The sequence below is a fragment of the Apaloderma vittatum genome, unplaced genomic scaffold (assembly GCF_000703405.1).
Source record: "Apaloderma vittatum isolate BGI_N311 unplaced genomic scaffold, ASM70340v1 scaffold22473, whole genome shotgun sequence".
NCBI classification, from domain to species: domain Eukaryota; kingdom Metazoa; phylum Chordata; class Aves; order Trogoniformes; family Trogonidae; genus Apaloderma; species Apaloderma vittatum.
The window spans coordinates 1-14,826 of NW_009707770.1; the positions used below are offsets into that span (position 1 = coordinate 1).

A 14,826-nucleotide genomic window follows, 5' to 3' on the forward strand; every position below is an offset into this window, starting at 1 on the left:
CAGCTGCGAAAGTGGCTGCGTCGTCTTTTGGGGGCCTCCATTAGGCTGTTTCTGGAAGACTTTGCCAGGCAGTTTGAGATTTAGAGTTTGTTAAAATGCCTGAAATAAAAGTCACGCCCTTGGGTAAGTCCAATCTAAAATTGGCCTGAACTGAAAACACTGAAAAACTTTGGAATTCAGAATTCATAGCACTGTGTGTTAGACTGCTGGGGACGGACGTGCCTGCCTGCACCACAGAAACCAGTCGTGGTGCTGCGCTGCAATGGCTCAGCGTCCTCACTTGGTTTGTGTCAGTGTGTCACTGCCTTCCTTTTGTCTTTTAAGCAAGACTCAAACAGCTCCATAACTCTAGCTTGATTTTACAAGATTTATTAATACATCCTGATAAAATTGTTGTAGTATCATACAATGTAGATAGAGGTAGTAGTTAACGGTGCTGAAGGTCCACGGGAAGCAAATTTTTCTCTTTTTTTTATGGGCTGCGTAGAAACTGTAGAGACACGTTTGTGTGCTGAGAGGGCAGAGGATGTGCCCTGCATCTGAACTGCTTAGGGGTTTGGATGCGGGGCTGCATTTGCCGCAGCTTTGCAGCTGGCAGCTCCTAAGCTCAGCGAATGGGGTAAGTCAGTTCACATTTGCCTGCCCTCTAACAGACCGACTTTCTTGGAAGAAGATGTAGCCTTTTCCTGCATCAGAAACACTAGGAAGTTTGTGCAGACCTTTAAACGTTTCTCTTTTGAAGCGATTGTAGGAATCCACAGTCATGACTGACTTTTGTTCCTTTTGCTCGGGTCCAGGAGCTGGCCAGGATGTGGGACGCAGCTGTATCCTCGTGTCTATTGCCGGGAAGAACGTGATGCTTGACTGTGGGATGCACATGGGCTACAACGATGACGTGAGTACGGTGGAGGAGCCTGGATGTTGTGTAGAGATGCTTTCAAGGTGCCTCTGCCCAGCCTTTCCCAGCAAGGCTCCTGTTGTTCTGCTCTGTTCCCTTTTATGTGAAGGTCGCCCGCCTCATCTTACGTGACGTAGGGGTAAGACCAGCTGGGTGTGCGCTGTGGGGCACGTGTGTCCGCCACTGCTGGAGCTGGATTCTGGCAGAGAATAAACTACTCTTTTCCTTCCAAAATCTTGCCTTCCCGTGAACATTCCTGGCGCCGGTGCTGCCTGCTGCCTTACAGCAGCTGTGACTCAAGGTCGATTGTGGCACGTTTCCGCTGTTTTAGGTCATTTGCACCGTTGGTTTGTTGGGTTGGTCACGTGGCGTTAACTGGTTCTGTTGCCCAATGGACAGCCCGTTTTCTCATGTGTTTGCAGAGACGTTTTCCTGACTTTTCGTACATCACGCAGAACGGAAGGCTGACCGACTTCCTCGACTGCGTGATCATCAGGTGAGGAAGCTTCTTTCCTTGTCAGAGCTCAAACAGGAGAGCTTTTTGGGTACTGTCGCTAGCAACCCAAACGCATTCTGAGTTCCTCATTTCTCTTTTGGCTAGTTCCTCTGTGTCACGCAGTGCTTTGAAAATCTGAAGTGAGGTCTGAGAACCAGGCAAGGCAAACTCCTGTTTATATCTTTTTGCAGCCACTTTCATTTGGACCATTGTGGAGCTTTACCTTATTTCAGTGAAATGGTCGGTTATGATGGGCCCATTTACATGACGCATCCTACCAAGGCCATCTGCCCCATCCTCCTGGAGGATTACAGGAAAATAACTGTGGATAAAAAAGGAGAACTTAACTTCTTCACTTCCCAAATGATTAAAGACTGTATGAAGAAAGTGGTTGCCGTGCATCTTCACCAGACAGTTCAGGTGAACGATTGTTTCTGCATACCCTTGAATCAGACCAACTGGATTGTTGGCAGAACAATGTTAGTTTTGGTTCGGTTTTATTTTAAATGCTTGTCGGTACAGGTGGATGAGGAGCTGGAGATCAAGGCGTACTATGCAGGGCATGTGCTGGGAGCAGCCATGTTCCAGATTAAGGTTGGATGCGAGTCGGTTGTGTACACGGTGAGTCCTGCGCCGCGATGTTTACCCCTGCCTCCACCTCCTTTTAATGGCCTGTCCCGTTACCTTGAGGGTGTTAATGGATTTCTCCTCTTCCGTTAGGGGGATTATAACATGACGCCAGACAGACATTTAGGGTAAGTGGGAAGCTGAGTTTCTATGAATTATTTATATTTCTGAGAGGAAGACTTTAGCGCAGCTTCTGTTAATACCAGGGGCTTATCAGCATTGATTCTTCCTTAGAAGACTGGAATGTTTAACCATGTCTGTGCTGGACAGATAAATGCAGTTTTGAATTATGAGAATGAATAAACTTACAGTGATTGTTCCAGATAGACTTTAATGTAATCTTCTTCTGGATACTCATATTAATCTATTTTTAAAGTTATGTAATAATTGGACTTAAATGTCTGAGGTGTTTTATTGTCATCATATCTTCTAAATATACTTTCCTAAATCACAAACTTCAATGTTAATTTTTACTGGCATATAGGAGAGATTTATAATATTTGTGTTACTTATAATAAGATTTTAATGCATGTAAATAATAGGCTGCAGAACTGCTTTTCAAAGTGTGTAGTTTGTGTTCTGAGCTGGATGCATTTAAAAAAAGCACAGACTGCAGAGAAAGGAGCCCTGATGCTGCTGCAGAACTCCTGGGGTGACGTTGGGCGAGCCCATCTCTGTACCTGTTTTCCTGCCTGCAAATGGAGACAGTGACATTCTCCACCCACCTTTGAGACCTGCAGATCAGAAATGCTAGATACCATCTCCTAATTTGACTGGTTTGATCCTTTTCTTTTTTTTTTTTAAATTACCTTTTGGTTTAGTGCTGCCTGGATTGATAAGTGTCGCCCAGATTTATTAATAAGTGAATCCACCTATGCCACGACTATCAGAGATTCTAAACGCTGCAGAGAAAGAGACTTCTTGAAGAAGGTTCATGAGACTGTGGAAAGAGGAGGGAAGGTACGGTGTTTGAACAATTAATGGTGTTCCCTCCCTGCAGCTCTTGTTGGCTCCATAGTGCTGTGTGACTGTTAACGAGCTCCGGTACCTGTGTATGACCAGTGCCTGAAACTGAAGCCATTTTTATATTCCTCCATCTGCACTTGAAAAGGCAGAATATGAAATGCTTCAATTTACGTGCTGGTTGGATTTCTCAGACTCTGAATTATATCTCAATTGCAGGTTCTGATCCCCGTTTTTGCCCTTGGACGTGCCCAGGAACTTTGCATTTTATTGGAAACCTTTTGGTGAGTGCAGCCTTTTCTGTGCATCTACCACCTCCTTTTTGTCCTCTTCACGTTGTCCTGGCAGGTTTCTCTGATTTTTTTCATGTCTGTTTAGTACAAGTGTTCTCATTAGTACTCTTCTGCATGTCAGCCCATGCTGACAGTTGTGGAATTGCTTCTTTCCTTATATTTTCCATTATTCCTGACTCTGAGCATCAAACTAACCATTTTCTTAGCCAGTCCTTCTCCACTGCTCCCCAAACACTCAGAATCAACTGTCCTTTAAAAAAATTGGTTGTGTCTTTCCCTCACTATAAAGGAGTGGGAGGAGGGATGAACAAGTACTAAACTTACATATAAGCGTTGTGTGGAAATGTTAATTATAGCAGAATGATTAATATTTGTGATAGAAGGAAGCTGGCAGTACTGGGTGAGAAGGAGAACTGGGCTAAAGCCCACCTTGGAGTACGTTAATGCACGGTTGACGTAACATTGTCATAATACTGATTTGTGCTCGTTGATAGTAGGATATGCACAAAAAAGTTTTCGGAGACTACGTTGGTTTGTGGACATTTAGTGTGGATAGCCAGGATCCCAGTTTGGCCCTCACAGGTCTCAGGAACACTTCTTTCCACAGGGAAAGAATGAATTTGAAGGCTCCAATTTATTTTTCCACGGGACTGACGGAGAAGGCGAATCATTATTACAAGCTCTTCATCACCTGGACTAATCAGAAGATTCGGAAAACATTTGTGCAGAGGAACATGTTTGAATTCAAACACATCAAAGCGTTTGATCGGGCCTTCGCAGACAATCCGGGCCCCATGGTAGGTGGGCAGTGACGAGGTGACAGAGCAGGTGCGCAGCGTCAGGGAGTTGTTTTGGCATCACTCAGTTCCTGGCTGAGGCAACCAGGCAACCTGCAGATGCTGAGCAGCCTCTACCTCACTAACAGCAGCCTAAAATCGGTTAAATCACTGAACAGAATTGGTTCTGTTTAGCTTAAACCGGGACACCATGTAACAGTTAAAGATCTGTGTTTATTTCAGTAATGGTAAAATGCCTGAAGGAAAAAAAAAATGATTTCATGTTCATGTAATCTATACCTCTGGACCTGATTCACACCATAAAATTTTTCAGTATATTCTCTGACTTGTCAGAAGACAGATCCTTTACAACACAATCTCTTATTGCTGCTTTTATTTCTGACTGGCTTAATGGGCAGTAGCTACAACAAGAGGAAGCTGTTGAGCATGAGAGTACCGTTACAAATCTGTTCAAAGCTTTGATCAGACATTATGCTCACTTATGTGAACATTAGACAAGGTGGGAAAAACAAAATAGCAAAAATCCCCAGTGGAGCTTTGATGTAGCACGTGTGCTGTTGTGTGGATCCTCTCCACAATTTTAGGGTACTTGTAACGTTCAAAGTTTTTTACGGTGAGTCTTTGAATTCTAGGTTGTGTTTGCAACCCCTGGTATGCTTCATGCGGGACAGTCCCTTCAAATCTTCAAGAAATGGGCAGGGAATGAAAAGAACATGGTAAGTAATTCTGTGTCCTGGGCAATGTTTTGTGTTCATGTGTCAGTGGCACTGATACAGTCATAACAACAACATCTGCAGGAAAGCTTTTCCTGAGCATCTCGGGTTAAAACCACACGAGTCCTCTAGTGACCCAAGCCAGGGCAGAGCTCTTTCACGCTCTGCATTTTCTGGGCTGTGTGACGGGGCAAGCAGAGGAGGTACGTGTCTCACACGGGAGGTTGCGGGAGATTTTGTTTTCAGAAGCACTCTCACTGATTGGAGGCTGCTTCAAAGACATTTGTAACTGGTGTTAATTCTTATGTAGTGATCTACACATTTCAGCTGTTTGCTTTCTGATTTCGTTTCTGTGCATGTAACAAAGCAAGCAGCTTTCCAGTGCAGGATGGAGGGTGGGAAGAACAATTATGTATCTGTGGCTGGTTTTGTTAACAGTGGTGATGCTCTGCACAGTCCGTGGGCAGAGCTTGCAGATTTGTCTGGATTTCCTTCTCAGGTCATCATGCCTGGCTACTGTGTGCAGGGAACCGTAGGCCATAAGATTCTGAGTGGACAGCGCAAGCTGGAAATGGAAGGAAGACAAATAGTAAGTTTTGTTTTCAAGAAGGATCATCTGGGGGAAGTTCTTCAGAACTTCAGTGCTATTTAGACACTACATACCTGTAACGGCAATAAGCCATGTGCACCATTGAAAATACCCAAGGAGCATTTTGGGTGTTCTGCTTCCTCCTTGAAACGAGATGCAGAGGAGTCTGGGGCTGGGCGTGCAGGGTGCAAGCTGCAGGGAGCCACAGCAGTTCCTCATTCACAAAACCTGTGCCTTCTGCTCCTCCACAGCTGGAGGTAAAGATGCAGGTGGAGTACATGTCCTTCAGCGCCCACGCGGACGCCAAGGGAATAATGCAGCTGATACGCCAGGCTGAGCCACGAAATGTTCTTCTGGTCCACGGAGAAGCAAAGAAAATGGAGTTCCTGAAGCAGAAAATAGAGCAGGAATTCCGTAAGTACAGTTGCTGGAATCGCAGTAGAGGGCGGGCGCTGAGGTTCACATACTTGGCCACTGGCCCTCAGCACAGAACCAGCCACCCTCAGTAACGCATCTTACTTAACGTGTTAAGACCATTTAATTTTAATGCCCATTTGGACTTGAAATAGTTTGGTTATTTTTGCATTGTTATAGTCCAGCCCTTACGGAATTTGTATTTCTTTAAACTCCTAAAAGAAGCCAAGGCAGGCAGGGTACACCTGCAGGCAGTTTTGTTCCAGTCTGTTACCTTTTGGCTTCTGCCAGAACCACAGCACTGTCCACTCCAGGGATGTTTGCGGGTGAAACGAGTGTGGGTTTGGCAGTGGTGCGGCAGCAATCCCCCTGACACGGGCTGTTCACCTTCCAGATGTCAGCTGCTACATGCCTGCAAATGGGGAGACCACAACGATATTCACCAACCCCAGCATTCCTGTGGACATATCCCTGGGACTCCTGAAGAGAGAAACAGCAATAGGTGACACGTTTTCAACCCAGAATTTAATCTTTGTGACCCTGCCACCGTGTTGCATGGTATTTATGTTAGGTGGAAAGGGTCTAGCAGGGCCACTTGTAGCAATGGTGCCTTGGAGCAGTCGGGTTTTACCAGCATTTAGTGGCTGAGAGGGCTTCCTATGAAGTCAAGCAGCTACTGTGCTCTCAGTGTGGATTCAGTAATGTTTAAAACCAGATACACACACACTACCATGTTTGCTACACATTGCCCATTCACTGTGGGAACAAAATCCGTGGGTGCTTTTACTAGCTAGGTCTGTGAAAGTTTTGGTTTCTAAAACCAATTCCAGTCAAGAAAAATCTAAAACTTCTCAAATGAGGGGGTGATATGGGAAGAGAGGCAGCTGTTCTGTTAGTACTAGGCATGGTTTCTTGTGTGGCTGGAGTTCTGATTTAAGCACCATGTGCTTCAACAGACAGAACAGATATAAAATCTTGTCTCTTAAGTCTCCTCAGCAGGGACTCAGAAATCCAATCTATCAGTTCCTGTAGCAGTTGTCTTGTTTGAAAAGGAAAGACATCATCGTTCACCATGTTGTCTTTCTCTTCTGTTGGCCTTGGTTTAGGTCTCTTACCAGATGTCAAGAAGCCACAGCTAATGCACGGCACGTTAATTATGAAGGACAACGTAAGTAAAAAAAGATCTTATGTTTGTCTTGTGTCCTCTGAGTGTGTTGTCGTCATTCAGTCATGAGTTGTGGGTGAACAAGGAACAACATAAAGATAAGCAGCCCGAGTCCCATGGTGTGATTATTTAGGGGGATGTTTTGCAACCGCCTTACCTGTACCTTTGCTGTCCATCACACACTTGAGACCAGTGGTTACTGCTTCCTGGGGGAACTGAAACGTGCTGAGATGTTGCAGAGATTGAAAGGGAGTGATCTCACCTGGTGGTGTTTGGCAGCGATGAACACAGACCTGCGTGCAGCTGGCCAGAGGAACAGAACTCGAGAAAACAGAAAGAACTAGTTTATGGTGGATTTGTCCTTTTCCTCTGCAGAGCTTCCGCCTGGTTTCTCCTGAGCAGGCTCTGAAGGAGCTGGGCCTTGCAGAACATCAGCTGCGTTTCACCTGCCGTGTTCACATCCAAGATCCGCGGAAAGAACACGAGACAGTGCTTCGTGTCTACAACCACCTCAAAGGGTAAGTCCAGTCTTTGCTGTGGTTTTGGTTTCTCTTCCCCCCTAAGGATGGACTTGAGCTTATCCTTCTTAATACAGATAGCGGAAGTGCCCTCTCCTTTCTGGCCTTCCAGACCAGCCGCAGAGCATTACGCGTGTGTCTCCATCCAGAATAAATCGTACGTCTTCTTTCTTACCAGGGTCCTGAAGGATTATTCGGTGCAGCATCTCCCTGATGGTTCCATAACTGTAGAGTCCATTCTCATCCAGGCCACAGCACACTCAGAGGACCAAGGAACCAAAGTTCTGCTTGTATCCTGGACCTACCAGGTAGGAATGCTTGAAGACCTACTGTGCAAGCAGCTCTGATCTTCACTCCGTACGGTCCCAGCCTGTCCCACAACAGGGGTTGCTACTGCAAGGGTCTTCATCACCTTTTTCTTCCAAGTAATTTGGCTGGAAGAAGATGAGGTGACCTGCTGCCATTTTCTTTACCATTTTAGGTTTAGCACAAATCCTTTTACAGGATCCCTACTGAGCCAGTGTTCTCTGGGAGCACTGAACTCAAGGCAACCGATCTGCAGTAATTGCACTTAACACAACTACACTTAATTACAGTTATGTCTGTGTTCAGAGGACTCTGCAGTATCCAGCTTCAAATTCTCAGCTGTATCACCATTGCCATACAGGGTGGGGAGGTATTTTATATTGTATTTCTTAGGTGTAAAGCTGGCGGACACGAAATATTGTGCTAAGGTTAGACGTAGTCATTATGGTTTTTTCCCTTCAAAAGCATATTTTGTATGGCTGTATTTTTAAATGCCTTCTTTATGGCAAGGAAATGGCTTCTTGAGGATAAAGCAAGAACAAAAATATAGAATCAATGGTTCTTTATTCTTTGCTTTCAAGAAAATGGGTCATTTTCCTCAAAAGAGACACCTCATGTCCAGACACTCCTTTGACAAACGGGAGTTTTACACGGGTATTTGGAAAGAACACCCAGAAATACATTTGTGTGAACGGGACTGGGTTCCATGTTCGAATGCTGCTCACATTCGACTTTGCTGGGTCCAAAAATTGAACTTACTGCCCCAAATGAGAAAGCTGAGTAGAAAATTGTTCATCCTGATTCTCTTTATTCTCTCTAGGATGAAGAACTGGGCAGCTATCTCACGGCCCTTCTGAAGAAAGGACTGCCACCAAGTACGGCCTGAGCAGCGGCGCCACAGGCACAGCAGGTTCTCTTTGTTTACATGGTCAGTGGTTTTTTTCCTGGTTTTGTTTTAATAAAGGCATTACAGTGTTTGTCCAGTTACTGCAGTGCCGGTGAACACCGCTCAGCAGAACTGCACTCTTCCCCGTGGGAAATCTGTCCAGGGAGTCATTGCAGCCAGGTTCTGGAGTGCTCAGGAACAAGCTTTGAGTTGCTTTTGCAGTAATGGAAAAGATATTCAGCATTCTTGCCCTCCCACAGCTCATTCCTCTTACAACCTCAGCAATGCTGGGAGAAGCAAGGAGCTTTCAAAGCTTCACAATTAAAATGTTAGTATAAATATAATGGAGGCAAGAGTGTAAAGCCCTAAATGTGCTAATTACCCAGCAGAGTGACTTTTTACAGTGTCAGTGACAGCTGACAAGGCTGCAGGAAAGCAGGGCTCCTGGATGGAGTCGCAAGTAACATTTTTGCTTCCTTTGTCCAGAACATAAAAGTTGTGCTTAGGTGGAAAGAACAGGCCCTCCAGTGCTGGGAGGTTTTTCTGTAGCCTATAAATGGGACAGAAATAGCCATCTCATGAAAGGTTAAAGATGAACTTGTCCTAATTGTCCCGCGGAGGCTCTCATCCCCATTTTAGAAGTGCATGGATTTGCACTTGTCTTACTGAGCCCAGTGAAGCAGAGGAACACAGGAATCATTATTTGCAATATTTTAGAAAAGGCTGTGCACATTGTCTTACAAATATTTAAAAATTTCTCCAAGCTAAGTGCAAAACACGAGAAGGGAGAGGTCAGTGGCTGACCCATCTAATCGGTCTCATTCAACACGATTCAGCACGTGGCAATAACTAACCCAGGTCAGGTGCAGCCCAACAAATGTAACACTGCAGCCCACACACCATCTATCACAGAGCTTTAGCTCGCTTATAATAAATTCAGATCTGCTCTTGGTTTGCTTCCTGCATGCCTCTCCCATTGCTGAAGTGGTTTATTGATTGGCTTCAAGTGATCAATACAGCCTCCCAAATTCAAGACCCTTGCTTGCTGTCATCATGCGGTTTTTCTTTCCCATAAAACATGACGCCAACATACTCCTAAACCCGAGCTGCTTGTTTTCCAAATCTCTTACCTCCCGTCCTTAACCAGAGAGTAGAATGTGGCTGAATATGAGCAGAAGCTGCAACATCTGTTGTTGTGCAAAGAGAAGTGACATCATACAGCGACAACTGGTCATTTATCTCCCCCCACCATTCCGCCACCATCATCCCAGTCCCTCCTTCCCGCCCCTAAGGTCCGTGGCAGCTCTTGCTCGAAGTTTCAGTGTGGTGTGGGAAGGAACAGAACAGTGAGTCTGTGCATCTGTTACCAAAAAATCACATCCTCTTAAGTAAACTGTAGGCTTTGAAGCAGGTTTGTCAGCCAGGCCAGTGGTTTGCTGGTGACTCCGATAACCCACAAATGATAAATTATCTCCAGAGTCTCATGTTTCACAGGATGGGAAACTCAGCAGTTCTCAGAAGCTGTGTGGTTCTGTTAATTACAAAAGAAAGGGGTGAAACAGGTCAGATACTGTGTTTACATCACAAAACATGACTGAAAAGAGAACTTGGAGGAGTTGTGCTGGCTCCTGCAGCAGCTTCCTCCAGTGTCTGCGTGGCCAGAGGAGCTCATTCACCACCAGTGCTGCCCAGGGTTCACTGGCTGATAAATACTTGGATCTATCATCTTCTAAACTTGCATTAATAGCTGTCCAGCTTGAATCCGCAGGCATGCACTGCTGGAAACCCTGGCCTGAAGTCCTGCTCGGGAAGCCAATCCATTGATGCGCAAGGAGGGAGAAGAAGCCCTTATTTGGCTGTGGAATGCAGGCAGGAGGCAGCTTCTGAACCCAGCTGGCTGCAGTGTGCCCCCAGGGAGAAAACACAGGATCCCTCCAAACTAGGGAAAAGCCAAGCAGGACTGCCCCTTCCACCTTGGTGTCCCTGAGTGAGGAGGCTGGTGTCCTTCGAGTAACCCTTTCCTGGGCTTCGCCACCTTCCAGAAGAGAGCCCCGTGTTCTGCCACGGAGCCCAAAACATCAACGTGCACAAACACAGCAGGTGTCAGAGCGTACAGCTCCCCCGAGTGCTGACCTGGCTGACTCAGAAATAGCAATAGCCATCGGCACGTCCCTCCAGTGGTGCCTTGAAGTAACAGCCACTGCATGAAAGAATGGTAGGTTTCAGAGGTTTGGGTTTGTAGAAAGAGGAAGATGAATACAAACTTTAAGTAGATCAGTTGATTCCATCTGGGTGTTGCTTCTCTCCAGGCCTCTGCTGCAGTTTATAAACGTAGGAGAATTTGTCCAGTTTCTGGTCACAGACAGTGTACACCACCTGAGACCGGAACCTGAGCCTGAAGTTGCAGAGCCACTGCTTGCTGGAGGAGGTGTAGTAGTAGAGCAGTGGGTTAAGGCAACAGTTGAAACTCACGAGGGCTAAGGTGACCCTTCGCATTTTGTAGATCAGTTTGGTAAACGACTCATTTTGGATGACCTGGATTCTCATTAAGAAATGAAGGAGGTGTGTGAGATGATATGGGAGAAAGCACAACGTACAAATGACCAAGATGATGTAGATGGTGCTCAGGGCCTTCCTCTTGCGAACGCTGCGTTTGATCTGGGAGATCCTCTTCGCAATGAGAGGGTAGCTGATCAGAATGATGGAAAATGGGATCACAAACCCAAAAACTAAGGCCAGGATGTTGTAAGGTGCCATGCGATAAGTCCAGCTGCTCACAGCGAAGTTCTCAAAACACGCTGTCGTGTTCCTCATGCCACAGTTGTGGAGGGGACCTCCAAGGATAAGTGGAACCGCGATACTTAGAGCGACCACCCAAAGAACTGCGACCACCAGCACGTAATGGGTGACTTTTATCTGGATGTATGTGAAGGGGTGCAGCACCGCAACGTAACGATCGATACAAATGCAGGTGAAGAAGGCGATGCTTAGGTAGATGTTGATGTAATAGAAAGTCCCAGTTACCCTACAAGACATGTCCCCAAAGATCCAGTTGTTCCCATTCAGGTGGTAATGGATTTTAAAAGGCAACACACAAACAAACAAGGTGTCTGCCAGAGCCAGATTAACCATGTACACGTAGGAATGAGACATGTGCTTTACTCTGCAGCACAGGAGGTACAGAGCTAAGATGTTTTCCATCAGTCCCAGCACAAACACGATGCTGTAGATGACAGGAAACAAGGAGTACTGGAAGTCTGCATCCAAACTGAATTCGGAACTGGCGTTGCCAGTTGTCTCATTGGAGACTCCTTCAGTGCAGGAAATATCTGCCATGATTTCTGCTGGAGTGTAGGGATGTCCAACATGAGATAAAAGTCTTAAGCCATCCCTTACCTCAGGAGGTTCTTGACTTTCACTTCATCTCAAGTGGGTAAGAGCTAAAGCTGCCCAACGGAGCGGTGTTAAGCCTGGGGAAGTCTCTTCAGAGGTCTGTGCTTGGTGTGTTTAGGTGGAAATCAGTGTTGCTGTAAGGGAGAAAGAAATCATTAACAGGCATTAAGATCATCACAAGGTGATGACGAAATAACAAGGTGACAAGATCATCACAAGGTGACGAAATAACAGGCAAAAATTCCCCCCATCCCTGCCAAAAAAATCACCCAGAAGGCTGTAGCTCTCGCTGAGGATGGGCTAGCAATTGAAGCAGCACAGAACCTCAGCAGTGATACACCCTTGGAGGTTCTGGAACTCATTTCCCACTCCTAAGCCCCACCAGAATTCCTGTGTCATCGCTGAGCGATGTGTGATGGTGTTATCCCGTCCTTAAACAACAACTGTGACAGATGGCGCAGACTTCCCAGGATAAAATAAAAGTGGTGGCAAAAATCCGAGCAGGACTGCTCTCCATCAGATGTAAAAGAAAGCTGAGTAACTAAACCAAACAAACACCTAAACTAAAGCCCTTACAGGCAGTGGAGAAATTAAACCCAGCTACAATATTCATCACGTTTCTGAAGCTGAGCCACTGAAAGCACAAAACCACAAAGGTCGTTGGGTACTTTCCAATGGAAACTCTGAAATCACACTTCCTCCCAATAGTTGTTTATCTAATGAAGTCAAAAGCATCCGAGGTGATAAATGGAAGATTAGAAAGGAAAAAAAAAAAGAAAAAACAAGCACGTTTTCACTTTAGGTAGGCAAGCATACATACCTGCTTACGTGAGCCTTTCACCCAAGAGAAAAGGGTTTGTACACACAAAGGATCGTGAACCCAAACGGGCACAGCTAAGCCATAATTTTAAGCAGTGTAAGACTTGAAATAATTTTTATCTCAGAGTTCTACCAGAGCAAGAGCCACCAAACATGTCTTTTCTAGATTCCAAATACAATGTTTAAACTGGGGAAAGATAAGGCAGGGGCCTGAAAAATCATTAAAGGGGCAGGACAGGTGAAGGAGACCGATGTCCTACTGCCCCTCAGGAGACAAGCACAGCAAGGGCATCCACAGACACTCTCGGGCAACAGCTCCAAAACAAACCGAGAGCATTTTCCTAAACAGCACGTACGTCGTCCCAAGATCTGTAGAAGCATACAGCCCCTTTCATCTCTCACAATAATGTACCCTTTACTACCATTTAAAAAGCATGGAGGCAGACCAAATTCCAAACTCCACTTTGCTTCCCCAGAGGTGTTTTGTTGGAGTTTTGTTTGGGTTTATTTTTGTGAGGGGAAGGCTCTTATTTCTTCCAGAACACAGATTTGTTTTGGGGATTAAAAAACCAAAACAAAACCCCACAACAGTTCTTTGTGCTAACAGCAGAGGTAGCCAGTTCGTCTGCTGGACTACTCCCCAGAGCTGAGCCTGGCTGCTCCATTACTGGATTTGTAACGAACCCATAAGCACAGTGGGTTTTTACTGTAACCAGAAGTTTGGAAACATTTGGAGAAACATCAATAGGAGGTATTTTTGCACTGCAGCTATAAAAAAACCAAACCAAAAAGCAGCAATGCCTGTAGTAGCAGTTAGCTTGATTAACGCTCAAACAGCATTTTATTTGTTTGGGATTTCTGCCCTGTAAAGACTCAGCATTAATTTAGTTCGGAAGTTAACTTACCAGAGCTCAGATCGCCTTCTCTCCTGCAAACACTGCAGAGGGGTACACTGGCCTCTCCAAAGAGTCCTCACTACTACGAGGTGACTGCTAAGCTGTTCTGCGTAGAGTGTTAACACCAGAGCAAACTGCCCTGCAAGTCACACTGCAGAGCTCTGCCGCGTTTCTACGGAGAGAAACCACAGGAAGTGAAGATGAAAAGATGTCACTGAGATCCCAGGCTGGAGGAGAGAGCACAGCAACAGCCAGCACAAGGACAGGGTTTGGTTCTCTCTGTGAATCTGCTGCAGGATGCCTGACACTCGCACCCAAAGCCACCCTCGATCCCCTCCAGCCTGCCCTGCCCTCCCGTTCCCACTGGAACCCTGTGCCAGCCCAGGAAGCCTGTACCAGCGCTTCTCCTTGAGACACTCCAGAGTGGGCCTGTAGCTGCACTCTCACTTCCCCTGCAGCGGAGGAGCTGCCATTCCCTTTCAGGCAAACCGCTCTCTGGAAACATCTGGGCACACGAAGGTTTGGAACACAGAGGGACAAGCCCCGCTGCTTGTGTTGAGAAGTCACTGCAGCACATCGCAGCATCCCCACTTCAGGGTACTTATCCAGCGAGGCTGGACCAGAAAAGCACGAACAGGAACCGCACTGGCAACACAGCAGCTTCAGCCCTCCTCTTCCACGGTTTTAAGCGACCTCAAAGGAACTTTGCTCTGTAACATCCTCTCGTACCAGGGAACAGGATAACGTGAAAGCCACCGCAGTTCAACAAGAGAGTGGTTGTTGATGGGGAGAGGAAATGGCAAGTACTTTCAAAGGCTGTTTCTTGTAAGTTGCTGCATCAAACAGTAACAGCTGTCCCTTGCACTGTGCTGTACAAAGGCTGTACAGAGGGGAGAGGCACAGAAGAAATGCTACATTCTCCTCCATTCCAGACACCACATAAGGGAAAAAACACAACCAAAAAACCCAAGCCCCAATCTTTCCTTCTCCTGTTTGAGAGACGGGCAACAGAATTTCATAAAAAGAGAAAAAGCAGTTGTCAGAAAGCAGCAT

General features: G+C 46.0%; 2 protein-coding genes across 3 annotated transcripts; one reads left to right on the forward strand and one right to left on the reverse strand.

Moving 5' to 3' along the window:
• The first annotated feature begins 95 nt into the window (after nucleotides 1-95).
• On the forward strand, nucleotides 96-8,695 carry CPSF3L (cleavage and polyadenylation specific factor 3-like). Of its 2 annotated transcripts, XM_009866333.1 has the most exons (17): nucleotides 96-123; nucleotides 798-895; nucleotides 1,321-1,394; nucleotides 1,586-1,814; nucleotides 1,917-2,015; nucleotides 2,115-2,149; nucleotides 2,843-2,981; nucleotides 3,204-3,268; nucleotides 3,885-4,074; nucleotides 4,707-4,790; nucleotides 5,287-5,376; nucleotides 5,628-5,790; nucleotides 6,185-6,292; nucleotides 6,897-6,958; nucleotides 7,331-7,473; nucleotides 7,652-7,781; nucleotides 8,600-8,695. In XM_009866333.1, the coding sequence occupies exons 1-17, from the start codon at nucleotides 96-98 to the stop codon at nucleotides 8,663-8,665; spliced, it is 1,803 nt and encodes a 600-aa protein (XP_009864635.1). In that variant the 3' UTR covers nucleotides 8,666-8,695. The 2 variants fall into 2 exon arrangements, with proteins under 2 accessions (XP_009864635.1, XP_009864636.1); XM_009866334.1 differs by lacking the exons at nucleotides 1,321-1,394; nucleotides 1,586-1,814.
• Nucleotides 8,696-10,939: 2,244 nt separating this feature from the next.
• Nucleotides 10,940-12,001, reverse strand: LOC104271616 (lysophosphatidic acid receptor 6-like). The gene has a single exon (XM_009866336.1). The coding sequence runs from the start codon at nucleotides 11,999-12,001 to the stop codon at nucleotides 10,940-10,942; it is 1,062 nt and encodes a 353-aa protein (XP_009864638.1).
• Between the last annotated feature and the right edge of the window lie 2,825 nt (nucleotides 12,002-14,826).

Coding starts and splice junctions, on each gene's coding strand:
- CPSF3L (XM_009866333.1), top strand. CDS start 96: ATGCCTGAAATAAAAGTCACGCCCTTGG. Junction 2,150..2,842: donor ACGCCAGACAGACATTTAGG/GTAAGTGGGAAG, acceptor CTTTTGGTTTAG/TGCTGCCTGGATTGATAAGT. Junction 2,982..3,203: donor CTGTGGAAAGAGGAGGGAAG/GTACGGTGTTTG, acceptor TCTCAATTGCAG/GTTCTGATCCCCGTTTTTGC.
- LOC104271616 (XM_009866336.1), bottom strand. CDS start 12,001: ATGGCAGATATTTCCTGCACTGAAGGAGTCTCCAATGAGACAACTGGC.